Raw genomic sequence first — 23,530 nt, forward strand, 5'->3', positions numbered from 1 at the left:
CCGTAAAGAGGTTTGCTGTGCCAAACCACTCTAACAAACCATTGTTAGAGGTGCTCTAACTAACTTCCGTCAAATTTTCTGTGAAGTTTTTGTAAAGAGTGAATTACTTATTAGACTACGTTTTATTAATCTATTGAAGTTGTTGGCTTTTATTAGACTTACTCTTTATTAGTTAATAGGTAAAAACATTGTTTAGCATATAGGGTCAAGATATAGTGAGTTTAAACAGGAACTAATATGGTTGAAATCAAAAACCATTTTTTACTACATCTTTTTAGAGCTTTTACCATTGGTAATGGATTAACACCCCTGCCACTATGGCATGGTTTTATAACAATCCTCCTAGAACCTTTGAACGTAACCACTAAACATTCCTTATATACCCCGTATACGAAAAACAGACCCAGAATACACTTATATTTATAAAAATCAAATAAAAACATGTATACAAGGGTCTCGTGGGCTGCGACCCCGACCCTTGTGGCTTTCGCGGGGCGCGAGCCAGTTGACTTGCTCGACACTGCATAGCGCTACGTGGCTGGTGACTCGGCAAGGCTAGGCCAATGACTGGCCAAAGCTATAGTCAACACGCGTCTCCTCGCGGGCCGCAAAGGCCGAAGCCTACCCTTACGCGGGCCGCGACTCGCTGCCGGATCAGCCCTATAAATAGGGGCTTCAGGCCTCATTTCAAATCGTTCAAATTCTGAAATCTCTCTCAAATTTTCTAATAGTAAAAATTATACTTGGGCATTATACCCCTATAAAGCGAAGCTCTGCCTCGTTGTAAGCATTATAACCATGTTGTTACCCTACACGATCGATCTAGGGCTCTGTAACGCATGTCAAGACTTTGCCTGACTCAGTCGTTGGAGTTATGTCTCGTGTTACACCCGATTGATCTAGGACTCCGTAATGCATGTCAAGGCTCTGCCTGACTCGGTCATTGGGGTTCTGTCTCGAGTTGTATGGTTAATGTAATTTGGGTTATTTTACTAACACGTGTGCATTATTTAATTTTACTAGATAATAACCAAGGGAATCACTAGGAAGCTATAGTAATATCACCTAAGTCAACAATGTGAGTACATTTTCTTTTATAAACACTTTTTGTAAGTCAACTTGTTTTACCAAAACCTCAAATGTTTTCAAAGACAATTACGGTGATTAAGTCTTTGTAATTCTACAATTACTGCCGGTATGTTGGGGTTTTGTATACAAAATGTGAAAGACGTTACCATTGGACAAACAGTTAGCCAATGAGTAATATGACCCATAAGTCAGGTGTTGATAGTAATGAATGAGTAATTGTGTAGATATAAACATTGTAATCGTCCTTCATACTGTAATGTGTAACAATTGATGCTTTACAAAAGTGGAATGTACTTGCCAGTATTTCTTGCTGATAAAAAATCTTTTTAAAACGCGTTTCAGGTAACAAAATGTGAAAGCCAATAGAAGCCAGCTAGAGAACACTGAAGGCTTGGAAAAGTAGCTATAAAAGTTACCTAAATAAAAAAGAGTTTTTGTTTTCAATAATTAGGGTTTATCCCTACAAATGTATTGTCAAATTAACTTGGGTTTTATCCCAACGATTTATTATTATAAAAAGTTTAGTGTTTAACTCTAATAAAAATATTTCCTAATTTCGGTCCTGATGTATTCCTCTGCCAAATTAATAAACACCGATACCACTAGCTCTAAGCGCTCTCGTGGCACCCGCCTCCCGGGGCAAGGGGTCAGGAGCTGCGACAGTTTTAGGCTTGACCGGGCTTTATAGTGGCGTGAAGGGTTCTCTGTGAGTGTGGCCATGAGCGTGAAGGGGGTGATGTGTGGATATGTGCATGGAGTTTTTTTCGGCCAATGAAAACCCTCCATTTGGATGTAAAACGTTGAACCACACACAGACGTTGCACCATTGTGTCATGTTAATGTGCAAAAAATAGACTGAGACGGAAAACATATAAAAGAATAACTAAATCGATCTAGAACCCCTACGTTGCAACGGGGCCGTTAAATGGGAAAAAATAGACGTAAAAACGTAAATAACACACATACGTTGTACTGTGTAAACTCGCAAAATTTAAACGGAAATGTAAAACGAAAACTTTGTAAAAGATGAACAATATAAGGTACCAAAGTTTAAAGTGAAAATAAGGGTCAAAAGTAAAAAAATAAAGAAAATTGGTACAACAAATGAAACCAAAGATACAACCCTCATTGCATAAATGGACTCAAATAACTAAATTTAACAAAAGAAGTATTTGTAATTTTAGCCGAAATAAAGATAGATTTATAATTGATAAATAAATTGATTAAAATAGGCATATTGAGCAAAGATGAATTAATATATAAACTGAAATAGCTAAATTTAGGATGACAAACGAACTCAGATCTAAACCCAACGGTTAAACACAAAACAGAAACATTTGACACATATTTTGATATGAGATTAGTTTTAAATTTTCTATAGATATGCAACGGGCAGGGGCGGACCTTATGTTGTCCGAGTCGTAGCACGGGCTACGGCTCAACTTTTTATCGGTAGTATAAAAAAAATTATGAAACATACAAACTCGATTACCCGAACCTCACCCATACCCATAAACATCTTTTTCTTCTTCTTCTTCTTATTTTTTTGTCCTTGGTAATAGAATAATCTACTAATTCACAATTTTTAGGTTTTTTATATATAATTTGCTAATATACTTATAGGAAAAATATAACAGTAAGAAATATATATTTGGGAATCCCACCGGAAATTTTTAACAAACTGGTATTCCCATTGCAGCTCTATACCAAATTTGGGAAAAACAGCATCTCTTAACAGAAATAAAGAGGGGACTTTTCAAGATTGTTAAAAGAATAAGTATAAAATTCATTCAAATATTTCATATATGTTACGTTTTATTGTACTAACATGTTCTAATCTTTTTTGTTAAGTTGTTATTCTGTTATAACAGGTTGCAACTAATAGAGGGGTCTGATTGTAACTTTGGCTCGTTTTCATGTTTACGAAGATAGTATGAGGGGCTTAGTGTAACATGGAGATATTTTTGGTATATAAGAGAAGCTCATCTTCTAGGGTTCTAGTTCTCCTCTTCGCAGACTTCACCCACACATCTGTTCTCTCTGGTCTTATATCAATTTGAACAGTCTCTTCATCTGGCTCTCGTGTATTCTCCCTGGAAGTCTGTTAGTGTGCTGCTGATTTGTTGATCTGCTGAAGATTTTGAGAAGATCTTTAACAAATATCGTCTTGTTCTCTTTTGTATTTTTGTTTAGATCAGCGATTTGTCTAGTTTTGTTTGAATCATTCGGACTAATCAACTAATTATCATCAGGTGATTACATCTTCGTTGTATTGTTCTATAGATCTTACAGTTTGTAAGATCAAGGGTGGTTCGGGTGTTTTTCGGTTTGGGTAAATAATAAAATTTTATGTCACGTTTTGTCGCTCCTTTTGTGTTTGGTGTTGTTATTTGTGGTCTGTATAGAACTGTCATACTGTTTTTTGACATGGTATCAGAGCTGCGGCTCTCGATTCTTCATCTTCCGCTTACTTAAGTTTGGGTATTCTTGTTCTGTGTTGTTCTTGTGGTTATGCCTGGTTTTTGGTTACCGTTTAGTGTCTGTTTTGTTTTTATCTTTTGTTTGAAGAGTGTGCAGGTCTGATCTGGTGAGTTCTGTTTGATTCTGGTGTGGCACAAACCCTAAGAAGGGCTTGTTGACAGTTGGAAGGAGAGTGCATGTCCTCTTTTTTTTTTTTTTTTTTTTGAAGACCTGTGTTAGTCTCTGAAACCCTAGAAGATTCAGGGCAAACTAACCAGGTGTGTTTGATTGTGTCTTGATCAGATTGTGTGGTTTTTGAAAACTACAAATTTGATCTCTCTTGGAGTTAAATGCACCCTCTGTAAGGTCTTTCCATTTTTGTCTTGTTTTATTTTTTTGTTGTTGATTGAGTTAGTTGAAGTCGGGGTAGTGAGGACCGACACCTACTTGTATATCTGTGTTCTTTTTGCTTTTAGTGTCTACTGTTGTTTTTTGTCATTTATTAAGTTGTGGCTCCTGAGTAAAGGCATGTCCAGGCACCTTAGAGTGATGAACCTGGAATCTTGTCCCTGACTCAGCTTCGCCTTAGAGTTGGTTGCTTCTGTGAGTAGTTTTTTTTTGTTTGATTTCATGTGGTTTTCTTGCTTGTTTTCTGTTTGTATTGTGTTTGTTTATCTGCTTCTCTTGTCGGATTGTTCCATGTAATTTCTGTCTGTTCAGGTACTTTCTTGAGTATGATTGTGTGTTTGTAGGCTAGTATATTAAACATCTTATTATACTTAATCATGAAGGTTTCTGAAATGTAAAAATCTGTCATTACTTGCAAATTGAGCATATTCTCTTGTATCGTTTGTTAGGTTGTTCTAACAAGTTTTTTTAAAGGAATTTTTTAACTTCAAGAGTATTGTATAGTTAAACTTGAAGTATTTCTTTAGTGATTGTTGCAAAACTGAATGTTAGATCTTTCTTATTCTTAACAGTAGTAAGTTGCAAGGTTCAAGTGGTTTTGTTGTATGTTTAGTCTGTAACATAGCTTGTAGTGTGAGTGAAAAATAATCGTTGGAACTATTTTTTCAGGTTTTTGGGAGATTTTTTTTACTACTGTTTTATAATGAACGACTATTATAATTAGCAAAATTACATATGAGGAGGAATGTGCTATGTTCAGAATTATATCATACAATCTCTACTTCAAGTCGCTAAAAAATATAAAAAAAAATCAACTAAACAGAAATTGGGTTATAAGACCGTGTCTACTTTGGTTTGTATGTTTGGTAACTTGTTTCTTATGTTAGAGGAAGCTTATCTTCAGTTTGTTGAACCAAGTGGTTCAGAGTATTGATTCTAGATTGGTTCTTGGATGGTTTTAAAACCGTGTGTGTAAGATATTAAATCATGTGATTTTGTATTCCATTATTTGTTTAGGCTGTAGTTGCTGTTTGGTATAGAAGTGTGTACTTCTTGTTATTTTAGATATTGTTTCTCTCTACAACTTGTCTGCTTTACATGTACTCATCATAAATTTAGAATTCTTAGTTAGAATTCTGTTAAATATGAGTAGTGTTGTATTATGTGAGAGATTCGTAAGATTTTTTTTCTTTGTAACTCTCGGACTGTTTGTTCCCAAAGTATCTACAGTTTCTTACATTTGCTTGTTTCTTGTAGTTTTTGTATAGGTTGTCGTGTGGTTATCTGTAAAGTTGTCTTATGGGAGTTTCATGTTGTATTGAGTATCGTTTCTTGCTTCTTCAAGTTTAAAGTTTGTTATTGTTGTTTGATGCTCGTGTTTACAAATCTTGTCTTGCCTTAAAAGTCGTGTGACTTTATGTTTATCGGATGCGTGTCTGATAGTGTTATGTATTTGTATGCTTTTGTGATAATAAATATTTGGTCATTGAATCTTGTGATTCTGTATTCTGGTTGAGTTGTTCAGAAAAAATGTATCTTTGTATATGTATTGTCTTGTTATCAAGGTTTTAAATTTAAAAATATTGTCTTTGTTTGTATGAGAAATGCTATATGTCAAGAGTAGTTCGAGCTTCAAATTTTTGAAATGTTCAATAAATTTGTACATGTTTTCTTGGGTTGTTGAATCTCATATCTCTATGTCTTGATAATAGTATCTTATATTTTGTTGATGCTGGATTTTTTTTTTTTTTTGTATTTCAAATATAACCAGGTGTATTTGTGTATTCAAGGTTGTTCTTGATGTTGTGTCAGCCTATATTTGGAGTCTATATGTTGAGGATATTTGTCTTTTGTTTGCAGTCTTTATGTCTGCTTGTCTATGATCCTGTTTGTATGGTTAGTTGAGCTGTGTGGTTCATGTTTAACCGATAGTATTGTCAGGATTATTTGTATATGTGACAGCCTTGTATGTTTTCTCGTGTGGAGAAATATTGTTCTGGTTACAAATTGTGTAATTTTGTGTTTAATCAAGATTTGTTTGGCTGTGTCTTATTGTCTTGGTTCTTGAATGTATGTGATGTTAGTGTTGTATGTTCTCTTGTGTAAGAGATGTGTTTCTGGTTGTGTATTTGGCCAGAACCGTGTAGGCTATCATCGTTGTCTGGTGTTCTTAGTCATAACAGTTTATCTGTTTTATTGACTATCTGTAGTTGAGAGTTCTTTGATTTGTTGTTGGTATTTGTGTTTTCTTCAAAGAATCTCATGTCTTGTCTCATCATGTAACTTGTCTGAATTCTTGTAGCTTGTCCGAGTTAGGATTTTGCTATATATCGCTCTATTTACAAGTGGATAGGGTTGTAATTTGCATTGTGTTTCTTTTGATACATACTTGATGATAAATGCAGCTTGTTGTTAAAGCTAGTAAAAATATCATATCTGTTTCTTTGTGTCTTGTGTTTCATGGGAGTCTTAATATGTTTGACGTTCCTGTTAAAACTGTTACAATTTGTAAAATTGCTGGAGGTTGGGTTGTGAGGCGTTTATTGTCATGTAAATTGTTTTGGACTTAATTGTAACCTTCTATGATACAGAATATATTAGGGCTCTCTGTTAGATTGCAATATGATCTCATGTGTGGTAAATTGAGTATTATTATTAATGTGTATAGTATATGATTCATATACTACACTTTTGATATATTGGGCTGGTTGTTAACTATTGCATGTATTGTTTAAGTTGCTAACGAGGCTGTTAACTGGTTTTCATATTTGAATGAAGGGGGATTGTTAAAAGATTAAGTATAAAATTCATTCAAATATTTCATATATGTTACATTTTATTGTACTAACTTGTTCTAATCTTTTTTGTTAAGTTGTTATTCTGTTATAACAGGTTGCAACTAATAGAGGGGTCTGATTGTAACTTTGGCTCATTTTCATGTTTACGAAGATAGTATGAGGGGCTTAGTGTAACATGGAGATATTTTTGGTATATAAGAGAAGCTCATCTTCTAGGGTTCTAGTTCTCCTCTTCGCAGACTTCACCCACACATCTGTTCTCTCTGGTCTTATATCAATCTGAACAGTCTCTTCATCTGGCTCTCGTGTATTCTCCCAGGAAGTCTGTTAGTGTGCTGCTGATTTGTTGATCTGCTAAAGATTTTGAGAAGATCTTTAACAGATATCGTCTTGTTCTCTTTTGTATTTTTTTTAGATCAGTGATTTGTCTAGTTTTGTTTGAATAATTCGGACTAATCAACTTATTACCATCAGTTGATTACATCTTCGTTGTATTGTTCTATAGATCTTACAGTTTGTAAGATCAAGGGTGGTTCGGGTGTTTTTCGGTTTGGGTAAATAATAAAATTTTATGTCACGTTTTGTTATTATATCAATCTGAACAGTCTCTTCATCTGGCTCTCGTGTATTCTCCCTGGAAGTCTATTAGTGTGCTGCTGATTTGTTGATCTGCTGAAGATTTTGAGAAGATCTTTAACATATATCGTCTTGTTCTCTTTTGTATTTTTGTTTAGATCAGCGATTTGTCTAGTTTTGTTTGAATCATTCGGACTAATCAACTGATTATCATCAGTTGATTACGTCTTCGTTGTATTGTTTTATAGATCTTACAGTTTGTAAGATCAAGGGTGGTTCGGGTGTTTTTCGGTTCGGGTAAATAATAAAATTTTATGTCACGTTTTGTCGCTCCTTTTGTGTTTGGTGTTGTTATTTGTGGTCTGTATAGAACTTTCATACCGTTTTTTTTTTTTTTGACAAAGATAACAAATCCGGTATGAATGCATGGATTTTTTTCATACATTCCCACCAAAAAGCATAAATAGAAACAAACTTTAAAAAGAACCCCAAAAGCACTGATCTAAAGGTAATTTCACACAGGTGTTCATGAGTAAGTGACTGATGAAAAACTGAAGACCAACAAATGAGTAAACCCAACATGGTCTTGAACCAAATGCATACATGCACATCATCTGGTGTTCTAGAAGCTTAACAAGTTCTTCTTCTTGAAGCTTTCAACAGTATCCTTGATGCTTACCTCCATTGGTGTAAAATTAACACCTAGACTTTCCGCTTTTGCTCTTGATACACTGTAAGGTGTAGGTTCAACACACTCGCCATCTTTACACCTACAACATTTAAAGTAATCCAGATTTTGAGCCATCCGGAACAACGGAATCTAGCTTCCAAAGAAGCCGAAATGGATTAAGTGAAACTTAGGTTGTTTATGTTGGGTATAATCTTGATGTTACGGGTCGGTTCGGGTCAAGTACGGGTCATAGTCGGGTCAACTTAAGTAGCAAACGAGCCATGGGTCAGCATCACTAAAGGGTCACATGTATCTCTCTCTTGTACTCTTATTTTTATTTAAGGAAGAATTAAAGTAGTAAACTTTGTTTGTTTGATCTTGGGCTGATAACCAACAGTTTATGTGATACCTTTCAGAATGGCCGAGACTCGGGTATAGTTTGTTTACAGTCTTCATGATCTCTAAAGACCGAACCACTTTGCCAACTATGCAACATCTACCATTGGCATCCGGGTTCTCAAAAGCTAAAACATGTGCAGTAGCAACATCTCTCACATCAACAAGTCTATAAATTCCGTCTGGAATTACATCTTTTCCTGTATGTATAAAAAATCAATAGCTTACCCAACATTAAATTTAATTCATGAATCATGGATATGCGTATGAACATTAGTAGTTATTCAACAAGTACCATTCTTGATCAGGCTCATAATGGCCTCAGAAGTATGGTTGAGAGTTGGCTGTAAGATGGGACCAATCACAAATCCAGGATTAATAGCCACCAAATCCAAACCATTATCTTTTGCAAACTTAACAGCAGCATCCTCAGCCAGGGTCTTTGAAAGTTGGTACCACAACTGAAATTTACAAAATCTTTGATTAGTTATAACATTTTGTATCTGATTTGAGATGAATTTATCATCTATACCTTCTTCTGCTGACAAAATAAAGGATCTGAAAACCAAGTTTCATCCACCACGTCACCAGACTCCGCGAGTCTTGGGCCAAACGTTACTGTAGACATGGAAGAAGTCAAGACCACTCTCTTAAGAGATTGAACTTTTGCAGCTGATTTGAGAACATTAAGTGTCCCCTTAACTGCAGGATCCAGCAGTTGTGCCTGATGAAAAATGAAAATGAATGTAAAATTTATCTTTCTGCAAATAATTCAAGATGTTATACCAATTTTGGAAAACTAAGAGAAAAAGAATGAAAAGTTGACCTGTGGGTTATCAACTGAAAATAGAACAGGAGATGCTGTGTGAAAGACACAAATGCAGCCATTAACCGCAGAATCAAAAGATCCTTCTGCAGTCAAGTTAGCTTCAAACAAGGACAGTCTTTCCTTAGCTCCATCGAGAGCAAGTAGATGCTCTGTCTTGTTTGGATCATCTGCAACATATTTTAAACGACATATTTAGAAGAAGTAAATCAAAAAGAAAAAGGAAGTGCATGAGTTAAATTGATCATATAGCTTACAATTTAGGCCTCTAACAACACACTGTAATTAAGGCTCATTCATCAATCAGAGCTGATTTGGGTCAAAGAACTTGTGTAGACTGTAGTGGCTTGGCGCCAATAGCCACATCACCCAAGGGGACGTCAAACGCAGTGCCTAAGGGGCGCCAAGGGCTTGGACTTTGAATGATATAACGGGCGTGAAGGGGAGAAGCATGGGGTGTGTGTGGATTTCTTTTGCAGTCAATGAAAACCAACATGAGGCCCCAAACACACACGACAACAATCGGTTTTGTGGAAACACCCTTCCTCTACTCATTTATATTTATCAATGAATGTACACAAATTACAATAACACTAGGGGCGGACCTAGAGTGATAGAAAGGGTAATCTCCGTGCTCCGATGACGCTCCGAAGGCAGTGTAAATTTTAGAAAAAGTTGACGTTTTTTCGATTTCGTTTCCCCTTTTTATTGAAACGTTACCCCTATGCGGATCTTCTGGATCCGCCACTGAATAACACTAACCATCTATTTATACTAAACTAAATCCAAATCTACATTGACTCAAACAAAAATTATATAACAATTAAAACCAACAAGATAGATCTATCTAATAAAACCCGATAATCACAACTAAATAGATCATCCATCTTTCTCTCGAACCCATTTGGAATCATCTTGAACCTGTTTGAATTTTGAACGCTGTTTTTTTTTTTTTTTTTTTTAATTTCAGAATTATTGACTTACATTAATGTCAACTTGAGTCCAATAAAATCGATACATTCTAACAACCCCATTTTGATCAGAACCGGTTTGACCCATAATCCAACCAGACTTTGAATTCAAAGTCGTCTCTTTTCAAGTCAACGCCGTTCTTGAACATTTCAAAAATATTAGCATCATAATCCTTCATGCATAACATTTCTTAATCTACCGTAATCATAAACTTTATAACAAACCCATATCAATCACATGTTAGGAATCAGTAGATATGACCTAAAACTAGAAATCTAAACAGATTGAAATAAAAAATAAGAAAGAGGAAGAGAGTGACCAATGGATCGGACGGTAGCATGAACGGTGTAGCCACGATCAAGCAAGAGTTTAACGAGCCATGAAGCAATGCAGCCAGAAGCACCTGTAACGCAAACCACCTTCCCTTCGGCACTCATTTGTCTGAAACTTGAGGGTTCGTTGTTGTAGTGGCGATAGCAGAAGTTTATTGGGTGGGGTCAAATTTAAATGGGGTTATATAATATTTGGCCATTTAGGTAAAGGTTAGACATAGGAATATTCTTAAACAATAATTGTTGCATACAAAAAGTTAACTTATCATTAAAGAACTGTTAAATTTAATTAAAATTAGAGTTAATTGCCAAAATCGTTCCTGAGGTTTGGGCACGTTTGCCATTTTCGTCCAAAATGACACTTTTGTACCAAATTGCCCCCAACGTTTCTAACTTTTTGCCATTTTCATCCAAACCACTAACTTAGTTTATTTTTTGAGTTAATAGCCAAAATGGTCCCTGAGGTTTGCTCACTTTTGCCACTTTAGTCCAAAATCCAAAATTTTTAAATCTGGGTCCCTAAGGTTTGCATTTTGTTGCCATTTTAGTCCAAATTTCAAAAACCCCTTTTTTTAAGTGTTGAAACCAGCCTATTTTGTCCTTTTGTGCAGGGGCATTTTGGTCATTTTTATGAGTTATTATACAAATCCAGATCAAGAACCCAACACAAATCATAAACAACTAAATCATCATCATCTTCACAATAATATTATACAAACCCAGATCAAGAACCCAACACAATCCATAAACAACTGAATCATCATCATCTTCACAATAATTTGAAAACCCCATATCTAAAAACCCTTAACCTCAAACAAAAAACTGAATCAACGCAAATCACCACCATCACCACCGTTCAACCCAGATCACCACCATCATCATCTTCACGGTTCACCATCACCATCACCACCATCCTCCACCGTTCACCATCACTACCCAAATCTGAAAACTCTAAATCCAAAAACCCTTAACCTCAAACAAAAAACCCAAAACAAGTTAACCCAGATCAACACTCTCTCTCGACATCTCCGCCCTGAACTACCTTCATCCCTTCTCAACCCTTCTTTCCCCTTCAACCCAAACATCGACCCACTCTGCAAAACCCACCACCGCCCTCAGCCCTCTTCCACACGACACAACCAACCTCCATCTCCTGCGCCACCATCGCCGATCACCGCCTTGCTCAGTCTCCATCGCCGGTCATCCAACCTGAACCACCACCGCCCTCAGCCTTCTTCACCATCTCCGACGACAAACGCCATCGTCTGGTATGTATTTGTCTCGTCATTCTTTTGTGCAGGGATATTTCGGTTATAGGTGAGAATATGTGTCGGTGCTGAGTGGAAAACACTGTGAAGGCTTTGGATAGGTGGAAACCTCCGATTTTGGTGGCTCTTGGTGGTGTTGTACAGGAGAGAGAGGGGGATGCCGGCGGGTTGGTGTGGTGTTCTTGAGAGAGAGGGAGAGAGGGGTCTAGTGGGCTGGTGGGTCGATTTAGGGTTTGAAGAAGAGGTATGAACCGCCATCAGATCAGAACGCAGAGAGGGGTCTGGTGGGCTGGTGGGTCGATTTAGGGTTTGAGAGAGATGATGGCAGTGGGATGGTGGTGTTGGCGGCAGTAGGATGGTGGTGGTGGGGATGATGCGGTGGTGGGGTTGGTGGTGGGGATGATGCGGTGGTGGGGATGGCTGTGTTTTAGTGAGAGAGAGAGAGAGAGAGAGAGAACTGAGAGAGAGAGAGACTTGAACAGGTGGTTTGTTGAAGAAGAAGGATTTTTATTCAAGAGAGAGGGGTAAAATGACTAAAATACCCCTGAGCATAAAGACAAAATAGCAGGGTTTTTTTTTGCAAATCTGACCTGATTTGATTTTTGGACCAAAATGGCAACAAAATGCAAACCTCAAGGACCCAGATTTAAAAATTTTGGCTTTTGCACTAAAGTGGCAAAAGTGAGCAAACCTCAGGGACCATTTTGGCTATTAACTCTTATTTTTCTGTTAAGTTTAGGATATTTGGATGAAACTGGCAAATATAAAACCACAGGGACGATTTTGACAATTTACTCAAACCCTTTTTAATTTCTTTTATTTAATTATTTTTGTTACATATATAATAAAAATGAATATACATGGAGTTTTTAGAAAAAAAAATTAATAGTTTTGTAACATAATTTTTATAAATTTTCATCCAAATCACTAACTAAGTTTATTTTTTCTGTTAAGGTGAATGATGTTTTAAATTTTATAAATTAAAACAGAAATTAATTTACAGCTTCTTTATATAAATCATTTTTATAAAGAGAAAACGTCATTACTGTGCAACACATAACAATCGATTACAACTTTAGTATTTATCTGTTGTAGAGATAGAAAAAAATTATAAAACGTTACATATTTTTTAAATGTGTTGAGCACCTAGGAAATATGTTGGTAGAAATAAAGTATTTATTTAATTAAGATTATGAGGGTAACTAACTAATACTTATTCTGAGTGGCTTGAGTAAAGAAACTTTTGGTTCATAGCACTATAATTACAATTTGGTGGGTAATTTTAAGGTTTGATAACGATACGTTGTTTGATTGGGGGGGGGGGGGGGCACTGGCTTCTCTTTTTCCTTATGAGCGAATTTAAAAGAGTAGAAGATGAATTAAAACGTGGTACATATGATAAGATTTTTTTATTTGACCTTTTTCAATAAGGTCACCCGCATTTTAGTTTTATAAAATTTAGTAAGTATATTTTATTTTTATAAAACTGATCTATACAAAAAAATTAGAAATTAATTTATGTCTTAGTTTATAAACATCATTCGTCTTAATAGAAAAATCAACTTAGTTAGTGGTTGGATGAAAATTTATAAAAATTACGTGACAAAGCTATTATTTTTTTCATATCAAAAATTGCAAGTATATTCTTTTTTTATTATATAAGTAACAAAATTAATTAAATAAAAGAAATTTAAAAGAGTTTGAGTAAATTGCAAAATCATCCCTGTGGTTTTATATTTGTCAGTTTCATCCAAATATCCTCAACTTAACATAAAAAATAAACTAAGTTAATGGTTTGGATGAAAATGGCAAAAAGTTACAAACGTTGGGGGCAATTTAGTACAAAAGTGTCATTTTGGACGAAAATGCAAACCTGCCCAAACCTCAGGGACGATTTTGGCAATTAACTCTTAAAATTATGTTTTAGTTTAATTTTTATAGCAAGAGAAATGTCCGAATAGTCCCTGTGATTTGTCTATTTTTCAACTTTAGTCCCTAACTTTCTAAAATTATAGCTATAGTCCCCAACTTTTACAATTTCGTTCCCGGATAGTCCCTAGCGTGAATGAGAGTTAGTTTTTGTTGTTAAGTAGGTGTGAAATTACTAAAATACCATTCAGTGTAAAACAAAATATATTAAATAATTATTAGTTAGGCCCCCACCCAATCAGCCTCCTCCAACCTTTACATATTATTAAAAAATAAAAGTGATAGGACCAGTCATCTCTTTAACTTCATCTTCATCCCTAAAAATCTACCACCACACCACTTGTTACCCACGAAGAGGAAATAGGATCAGAAAGAAATTAAGGCATAATGAATGCATCGACTAAAAGACCACTATGAAGAATGAAGAGAATAAATGATGCCATAGAGAGCCTGAGTTATGAAAAATGTATTAGTGAATTTGGTTTTCTTTTCCGAGTTCCCACCTCATACTCTGCTTTTCTTTTTCCCATCCAGATCTGAGTTTTCTTGCTTTCAATAAAGTTTTCGTTCCTAACTTGAATGTAATAAATTTGCATCATGAAACTAGTTTATAACAGCACCCTACCGATTAAATTTTGCATTTTTTCACCATAACCCCACTTCGGTGAAACTCCTTTGTTCGATTTTTGTACATGCTTTTGTTTAATTTTGAATAATTTATGAATAAATTGAAAAGGAGTTGTTAATGGCGTCGATTCCCGCAGGTGGTCACCAGAGTGGTGTGTAGACTGTGATGTCGGTCGGAGCTGTAAGTGAAATTGGGCCCCTTTTTCTTGTTGCTAAGCATCTACACAATTTAATTATAACACCATAAAAGTATGTGTATGTGAAACAATGGTTTCTTTATATGTATACGTTCTGTGAAGAAGATGAGGAGCAGGTTAGGGTTTTCAAGAACATGAAGTGGAATAAATGGGTTGGTGGTCGGAAGCGGTGGTGGCCGGAGGGTCACACAAAGAAGGTTGGAGGAGGCTTATTGGGTAGGACCCAAGTGAAAACTTGATTTATTAATATATTTGCTTTTTTACCGAATGGTATTTTAGTAATTTCACACCTACTTAACACCAAAAACTAACTCCTATTTACGTCAGAAACTATCTGGGAATGAAATTGCAAAAATTGGGGACTATACCCGTAATTTTAAAAAGTTAAGGACTAAAGGTAAAAAATTGACAAACCATAGAATCTATCCTGACACTTTTCTCTTATAGTAATTGAACCTAACTTTTTACCATTTTAAAAAGTTTAAATATAAACAAAAAAGTTAAACATAAACAAATAAGTTAAACATAAACAAATAAGTTGAGATAATAACTTACTCCTTTTAAAGATAATTTATATATACTCTAATTTTCAACAATTCTATGCAATGATGATTGTACATTCTGCTTATAGGTGTGTACTGTACTTTTTAGGTTTGGTATTCTTGTTGGATAGTTTGGGTATGCAACGTATCATCACTGAAAAGTGAAAACCTAATGTCATCACTGTTTTCATTTTACTCCCCACACACAAGGAGACTGATCGGTTGAAAGAGAATTAGGAGAGAGAGGAATCCGAACACACTTCGGCGGCCTCCCTTAGCGGCGATGGGTGGTGAACGGGAAGAAAGTGAGAAAGAGAAAGCTAATGGGGGTTGCGGCGACGCCATGGCGGCCCTACGGCGGTGTCACGCGTCTTCACCACACCATGATCTGGGTCGAGTTCAATTTTGAGGCACGCAAAATGTACATCAAAGTCATTTGATGGCGGTACGCGTGCACTTGAGAGGAGTAAACTTATTTCAAATGGAACCAATGCAACCCGATTTCCGACGGTTCGGATCCGGTCATTCTAGCGACGGACGTGAATCATTTCGGATATTTTCAGAGAGTCACCGTCCGTCAGTTCATTGTGTTCGTCGGTAGAACCGTCGCTAAACAAACGCCACCTGATCAACGCCACACCGTCCAACCCGAAGGTACGTCGTTTTCAAAACCGGATCCGGTTTGATTAAGCCTATATTGTTTCTTATCTGTTAATTGCATAATGTATTTTCATTTTTTGTGATATTGAAATAGTAAACCCTGATGAAAAAGCGAGTGGCTCCTCGGGAACCGAAACTGAAGATACCGTGCTTGGACTGTTGTATGATTTGCTTCAAAAAGAAGTGATTGCTTTGAGGAAAGCTGGTCACGAAAAGGATCAAAGCATTAAAGACAAAGATGACGCCATCGAGGTTAATTATTATCTTTATTATTTTGGGTTCTCATCAAAACCTGTTATTAAATTTGTAATATTGATTTCAGATGTTAGCAAAGAAAGGAGACACTTTAACCAAGGCTATGGAAGTTGAAGCTAAAAAGATGAGACGTGAGGTAGCTGCAATGGAGAAGGAGGTAGCTGCTAGCGTATCGACAAAGAACAGGATAATCGGGCTAAACGGTTTGCGAACGTCAAGAACACCTCTCAGCTTCCAGCCAGGTACGCAAAATAAATGTATCATATATATATTTAGGGGTGTTAAATGGACCGTGCTTGTGGGTTGGCGGGTTGAACCCGAAACAACACGAGCTTTTGTTGGTTGACTCCATTTAACTTGAATACTTTATAGTTATAGTTACTACTTAACTATGAACTATGATCCGGAGGTTAATTATAACTGGAATTTGTTGATCGACTACACGTTAACGTGTAGTCAATTTCGTTGCCCACGGCACAACGCGCGCGTGGCACTTTTCTAGTTCTAATCTAACTAGTTTTTTTACGTCACGCGTTGTGGCGAAACCAAACAAATTATAATGTAAAACAAACGTGATTTGAAAATAAAATATGTTGTTTAGAAAGTCAAACCATTAGAACGGTTTAGTTTATTATGGTTCAACTTCATTTTTAACAAAACTTATAACGGAAAGTCAAGGAAAAATCAAGCACAACTACGTACTTAAGTTTTTAGAAAAAGTTATAAATATAAATTATTAAAGAAGTATCAAATTAATTGATAAATTAATATATGTTCTCAAAAATATATTAAAAAGATGGTAAACGAAATATATGGCTTTAGAAAAAGAAAAAAAATTAAGAATATGTTATTAAAAGTAAATATAATAATAAACTTTTATATTATATTAAATAAAATAATAATAAGAGTTAATTTCCCGGATGCTCCCTGTGGTTTCACGTTATTTCATGTTTAGTCCCCATCTTTTGGAAATAGCATATATGTATGCTCCCCGTGTTTTGCTCGGTTGTTACTCAGATAGTCCCCTGACTAGATGGTGGTTAATTTTTCCAGTTAAGTTGATGATAAATGACTATATTACCCTCCCTCCCCACCCACTCTATTTTCCATCCATTTTCTTCTCCACCTCTGTTTGAGCATGTTTCAGACTTGTGTGCACCAACATCCTCCTTTTCAGTCAAAACCGAATCAGGTTCTTAAACAATGTTTTCTTGTGTGTGTATTTCCAATTCGGGTGCACCAAGATCCTCCTTTTCAGTCGAAACTAAATCAGGTTTTTTGACGACATGTTCGTTTGATTGTTTTTCCAAGTGGGGTCCACCAAGATCCTCCTTTTCAATCAAAACCATGTCGGGTTCCTTCACAGCTTCTTGAATATGTTCTTTTGAGCCTCCTTCCAATTTAGGTGTATAAATATCCTTTTCAGTCAAAACAGAACCGGTCTTTTCTACAAACTCATTGGTGTGCTTGTGTTCGATTGATTGTTTTCCAACTGGGGTCCACCAAGATCCTCTTTTTCAATCAAAACCGCAACGGGTTCGCTCACTTGTTCTTGAATCTGTTCACTTAAGATTTTTTATAATTCGGGTTCTTCAAGATCCTTTTTCACAGTTGGTACCGCAACAGGTTCGTTAATAACTTCTAGAATCTGTTCATTTGGTGCACCAAGATTGGGGGTACGAGCTTTGGATTTTTGAACGGGGGTGGATAAGAAAATGGATGGAGAAGAGAGTGGGTGGGTGGGGAGGGTAATATAGTCATTTCTCATCAACTTAACTCGATAAATTAACCACCATCTAGTTAGGGGACTATCCAAGTAACAACCAAGCAAACCACAAGGAGCATACATGCTATTTTCAAAAGATGGGGACTAAATGTAGAAAAAACATGAAACCACAGGGACCATCCGGGCAATTAACTCTAATAATAATAATAACTAGTATTAAACACACCCCGCGTTGCGGCGGGAGCGAACACTAATGCCACACTACTGTCAGCAACCACCGATACTGAAGTTGCGGTGTTAATGCGAAGAAATTAAACCGAAACGTAAAACATAGAATAAAATAACTAAGTAGATCTAGACTCGCGCGTTACGATGAACCCGCGTCTATTTTTTCCCGTTTGACAGATTCATCGTAATCTATGTATAATATATATCATTACCACTATACAAACCATAATGCATACGTTACAACAACCATTGCATCAATATGTTGCAAATTATATTAACACAAAATTTTGGATAAATTAATTAGATTATTATAAATAATAATAATTTACAAATAAAGCAACACAACTTTGAATGGATCAATCCGATTGAATATGGTAAGATAATGAAACCATTATTTGATTAGGGTACAACCACTTAAGCATAATTTACAACCATACATGCATACAAAACATATTGAATTTAGTAAGGTAATGAAACCATTATTATTTGATTAAGGTACAACCACTTAAGCACAACTTACAACCTATATTTGATTAAGGTACAAGTATTTAAACACAACTTACAACCAAAGATGCATACAAATGTTTCAAATTAATAGTATATAAATATTAATATTAATAGTATATAATATAATGTAACAATGGAAAATAATAGTACTAAACTTTAAGCAATTAGTACAACTACTAATGCAACAATATGTTGCAAAATAATAGTATATAAATAAGCGATATATTGTTAATATATTTTAATGGTGATGTAACTCGGTTTTATTATGTCCTTAAAAAGGTGTATATGATCAATAAAAAGGTATATGATCGTGTTCTCCATTAGTACGAATTTAATGGGCCAAAAATGATGGTAAACCGTCTAGTAACGAAAGAGAAAAGCTCGGGTCAGGTCTCATGGAACTCGGTTTCGCATTTCAGCTTCTTGTGGTTTGGGGAAGATGTGTTCCAGGGTTAGTTTAAGAATAAAACGAAACAAGAATCATCACAAAATATTTTTTTTTCAATTTTTAAATATGTGCTACTAACTACTTAATATTTCACTTATTCAATCTATGTGATACACAAATTCTAAAAATATTAAGTAGGCTTTTTAAGTCAATCAAACTACTACTTTTAAAATTTAATTATAATTTTTAAATGTATAACCCTTTTAATAACTGTATTCATAATTTTTTTATGAAATATTTTTTATTTGTAATAGTTTTGAACCATGAAACAATAACAAACAAAAGATTTTTTTACCTTTAATCATGTAACAGAAAGGGTAGTGGAGACTCATAGTATAGACATATAGGTATTTAATAGTTCGTGTTTGTTTTTCATCAGGGTGGAAGGGGTGCTCCTAGATGGAGCGTAGTAAATTCTTCACCTAATCAATTAACTCATCTTATATCAACTCTCATCTTCACTTTCCATTTTACACTCAAACATTAGAGGGTTCCTCATGTGAGGAGTCCATATTTTTTGTATTTCCATAAAATATACATTAATAAATAAAACATTTTTTAAACAAAATAAAATTACATTTAAATAAAAAAAGACATTACATTAAATTAAAATAAGTAAAATTACATTATAATGAAAATAAGACAACACGTTAAAATAAAATAAATAAAATAACAATAAAATAAAAAAACAAACTAAAACCAATTTAACTATTCGTCGGAATCCGCCAAAAGGTATTGTAAATCTTGTTCTCCAAGATGCTCCACGAGATCATATTTTATTCTCCAATGCGTATCTTCATCAATGAGCTCATTCAAAACAGGTTAGACAATCTGTATTTTGTATGTTGATGTTTTGATGTTTAATCCATCATTTTCTGCATGTATGATGTTTTGATGTTTAATCCCAGAAGTTTGACTAAGGTAAAAGGTCAAAATGACCATTTACAGAAGCTTAGACATTTGAAGCATGCCATTTTACATTGGAACAACGATTTGCAGCATGTTTAATGTTTTGATGTTTAATCCCATAAGTAGTGTTGTCCATAGGTTGGTGAATGTGCAATTAGGATTAGGTTTGGTTGTGCAGTTATGTTGTCCATAGGTTGTTGAATCTGTTGCAATTAGGATTAGGATTACAGTTATGTGCAGTTATAGGTTGTTGAATCTGTGCTGTTGAATGTGCAGTTAGGCTTAGGATTTGGATGTGCAGTAATAGGTTGTTGAATGAATCATGTGCAGTTAGGATTAGGATTTGGATGTGCAGTTATGTTGTCCATAGGTTGTTGAATGTGCAGTTAGATTCGGATTACAGTTCATGTGCTTGTGTAAGTTAATACTGGTTGAATTAGGATTCTTGTTGTTTTGGATTCTTGATTGTTTGAAGAATCACATGGTTTTGGAATTAGGATTAGGAAGTACGAACAGAAAGTGCAGGCTTAGGATTATGAAATAGGATTAGGATTAGGATTAGGATTAGGATTAGGATTAGGATTAGGATTAGAATCAACATTTGAAATCAATATGTGCAGGCTTTGACTTTACCTGGTCAAACAATTTAGGCGGGAAGGGAAACGTTTTCTGCAGGGGGTAAGGTTCATTATAGTTAAGAACGGGGGTAGTTAGAAAGGGTAGTATTGTCATTCCGCATGCCAACTAACAGAATGTTAAAGTCATTTGACAACAGGGGGTAAGATTGTAGCGTTTCGCATTCATTGGGGGGGTTAGACAACAACAATTTCGTGGTAGGGGTAAGGGTGCCAATGGGCTATATCTCCAGGGGGTAAAACTGCAGTTTATTCTTAGTTTTATCAGAAATCCTAAAAGTATATTGCATACTAGAAATTATAAAACATTTATATAATATTTTAGCAACTTATTCATTCAAAATTTATTTGTACATTTCTTTATGTAATATGAGAATTTAATGATAATTTACCGGCAAGGAGACTAAGCCAGATCCAGTAAAATAGGTACACATATACATACATAGTTTTTTTCACACAACCATTATTATTTTTCACGCATGTAATTTTTTTTCACACTAACATATGAACTTATAGCTTCATAAATTTCTTCTCTTTAAGGCTTTCAATGGTATCTCTGAGGCTTACCTCCAATGGAGTAAAATCAACACCTAGACTTTCCGCCTTCACCTTTGATATACTATATAGTTGCGCCTCGACACACTTGTCTTTATACCTATCCAAAGTTGAACAAAAGCGAAAGTAATTAACCCCATGTTCATCTTGGATAGTAATCACTAGTTACCATGAACAAGAAGAAAAGTATATAAAGTAGGTCAATTGTACTAATAAGTAATTACCGTTGAGAAAAGCCAAGATCAGGGTAGAGTTTGTCTAAGATCATCTTGATTTCAGATGATCGAACCACATCCCCGACTATGCAATATCTACCATTAGCTTCTGCTTTCTCAAATGCTAATATGTGCGCGATAGCGATATCTCTCACATCAACAAGCATGTATATTCCATCTGCAAAGACTTCCTTTCCTGCATATATGAATTCAAGAACTTCAATGCAGGATCTTATTGGTTGAAATGGACTTTAGCTATAATTGACAATTACCAGTTTCTATAAAGCTCATAAATGCCTCAGAAGTGAAGTTGAGAGTAGGTTGTAAGATAGGACCAATTACAAAGCCAGGATTTATGACCACCAAATCCAGACCATTCTCTTTTGAAAAATTCACAGCGGCAGTCTCAGCCAGAGTCTTTGAAAGATGATACCACAACTAAAAACAACACAAAATCATTCATTAGTTAGACCATGTGTAATGGGGAAGTGAAGTGGTGTGAAGAGCCCACATTCACACCCCATAATATGCCCAAACATCACCTCCCCCGACGTGACATGAAAAAAAAGAATGGCGTGAGCATAAAACGCCGGTGATCTTTGAATGTTCCAATAGGGTTCCCCCACTTCTTCCTCATCCATACCAAATAAATAATTGGGTAACCATTGCAATGGCATTATACCACTACCTCACTTTTGAACTTCAAGCCCCATAATGCCTCTTGCTGACTAGAACGTCACGTGTTGTATAACGCCCAAGGGAGGAGCTTGAAGTTCAAACCCCACTACACATGGTCTTACAGGAAAATCACCAAATCTATCATTTGGCCAATGCATTTTATTAAACTAGCAGTGACTTCTAAATTTATTAAAATATTACGCCAACTTAACAAGGAGACGTGTGCGGTTTAGGCTAAATGAACACAAGAATATGGATATCTTGTGCCACGTCAGCACAAGAATATGCCCATCTTGCATCAAAAAGTAAACTTTTTTTAATAATACTAGAAACCAAAAGTAGGCTCTTGGTCGGTGCCCAAGTAAATACAGATAATAGAAGGGCCCAAGTAAATACCGTTAATATTATTTAAAGTTAACGGGTTATATTTTCACTTTTAAGAATTTTTTTTAAAAGGGGGTGCATATTCACACATCTTAATCCCTATTTCCATACCTGTAACACCTCGAAAAATTACGTCCAATGATGCATTGACACGTGTCATAGACTTTGAATATGTGAAAACATACTTTAGAAGGACTAAAGTTGACAAAAAGTGAAAACTATGGAATATAAGGGTCCGAAGTGTCAACAATGGATAAATAGACTCTATAATAACCCTACATGGTGTTTATAACTCTAAATGGATAGATCATGGATCATACGAAGCGGAAAATGCACGAAAGTGAGGAATTACAAACTATAGGGACTAAAAGTGTCAACATGTTGAATTTATACCTCTGAGTGATCTTTTGGCAGCCCCGAAGCTTTGTAATGATAAAATATACTCACTAGAATATGTGGTAAAAATTTCATGAAGTTTCGTTATCGTATGAGAAAGTTATGGCCAAAACCGTACTTGAAGGGCTAAAAGCGTCAACGTCGAAGTTCATGACTTTTCGGGTGAGCGCAAAATTAACCAAGGACATTACCATGTTGGTAAATGTCCCAAGGTTCTTAAAAATCAGATTTGAGGGTCTAAGGGTCAAAATAAATGGCCAAAACCTCGTTTACGAAGACCAGGGACCAAAACTGCAACATTTAAACAACTTTTGGGCCTGCAGACCCCAGGCGGCCCGCCTGGGCAACCTTAAGCGGGCCGCGACCCTTGCCCAGTTGCAGAATTCGTGAACAGTGGCTGTTTAAGTCCGATTTTTGAGTTGAGGACAGCTTTCAGCACCTCCCAAATGCTCCAATCATATTACATGCAACATAGGACACCTGTAGCACTCTCCAAACATCTGAAACACCATTTAAATCAGATCAAAGCTTCACTTTTGAGGGTCTTGAGTAGTAACCAAGAACACATACAACTTTCAAAAATTCACAAGGCAACTTCTGGAGCTTCCTGGACGACAAGGCACCTTCATAGTGATAACTAAGCTTCATTAGGACTCTTGTAAGCATTCATAATCTTCTCTATTTCGTTCTAGCTTAGATTATTAGCCGAAAGTCAATCCGTCGCAACTATAGTTTGACTTCTCGATTAAACGAAAATGGCTCAGTCATTTCTCAAATTGAAAGTACCTACAAGTTGGTATTTATGTGGGAAACAAACCCTCAAAAGGGTATTCTCTGATTCCCA

The 23,530-nt window shown here is 35.6% G+C and overlaps 2 protein-coding genes and 2 long non-coding RNA genes across 4 annotated transcripts in view; 2 read left to right on the forward strand and 2 right to left on the reverse strand.

The window, feature by feature from the left end:
- The first annotated feature begins 3,007 nt into the window (after positions 1-3,007).
- On the forward strand, positions 3,008-7,663 carry LOC118487985. The gene is made up of 2 exons (XR_004883101.1): positions 3,008-3,341; positions 6,830-7,663. It is a non-coding gene; the product is annotated as an uncharacterized LOC118487985 (long non-coding RNA).
- Positions 7,664-7,806: 143 nt separating this feature from the next.
- On the reverse strand, positions 7,807-10,692 carry LOC110878133 (cinnamoyl-CoA reductase 1). The gene is made up of 6 exons (XM_035984932.1): positions 10,515-10,692; positions 9,224-9,393; positions 8,930-9,121; positions 8,693-8,858; positions 8,411-8,597; positions 7,807-8,101 (listed from the first exon to the last, which is right to left on the reverse strand). Exons 1-6 carry the CDS (start codon positions 10,630-10,632, stop codon positions 7,954-7,956), a joined length of 981 nt encoding a protein of 326 aa, XP_035840825.1. The 5' UTR covers positions 10,633-10,692; the 3' UTR covers positions 7,807-7,953.
- Positions 10,693-15,311: 4,619 nt separating this feature from the next.
- On the forward strand, positions 15,312-16,240 carry LOC110876073. Its single transcript, XR_004883100.1, has 3 exons — positions 15,312-15,744; positions 15,845-16,002; positions 16,073-16,240. It is a non-coding gene; the product is annotated as an uncharacterized LOC110876073 (long non-coding RNA).
- Positions 16,241-20,901: 4,661 nt separating this feature from the next.
- Positions 20,902-23,530, reverse strand: part of LOC110878131 (cinnamoyl-CoA reductase 1) — a 35,117-nt gene continuing 32,488 nt past the window's right edge. The window contains exons 5-7 of the mRNA XM_022126390.2: positions 21,501-21,666; positions 21,238-21,424; positions 20,902-21,113 (exon numbers count right to left, since the gene is read on the reverse strand). Of these exons, the coding sequence (XP_021982082.1) occupies positions 20,969-21,113; positions 21,238-21,424; positions 21,501-21,666 (498 nt within the window). The 3' untranslated portion in view covers positions 20,902-20,968. The remainder of the gene's footprint in view (positions 21,114-21,237; positions 21,425-21,500; positions 21,667-23,530) is intronic.

The sequence above is a fragment of the Helianthus annuus genome, chromosome 16 (genome assembly GCF_002127325.2).
Source record: "Helianthus annuus cultivar XRQ/B chromosome 16, HanXRQr2.0-SUNRISE, whole genome shotgun sequence".
In the NCBI taxonomy this organism is placed as follows: domain Eukaryota; kingdom Viridiplantae; phylum Streptophyta; class Magnoliopsida; order Asterales; family Asteraceae; genus Helianthus; species Helianthus annuus.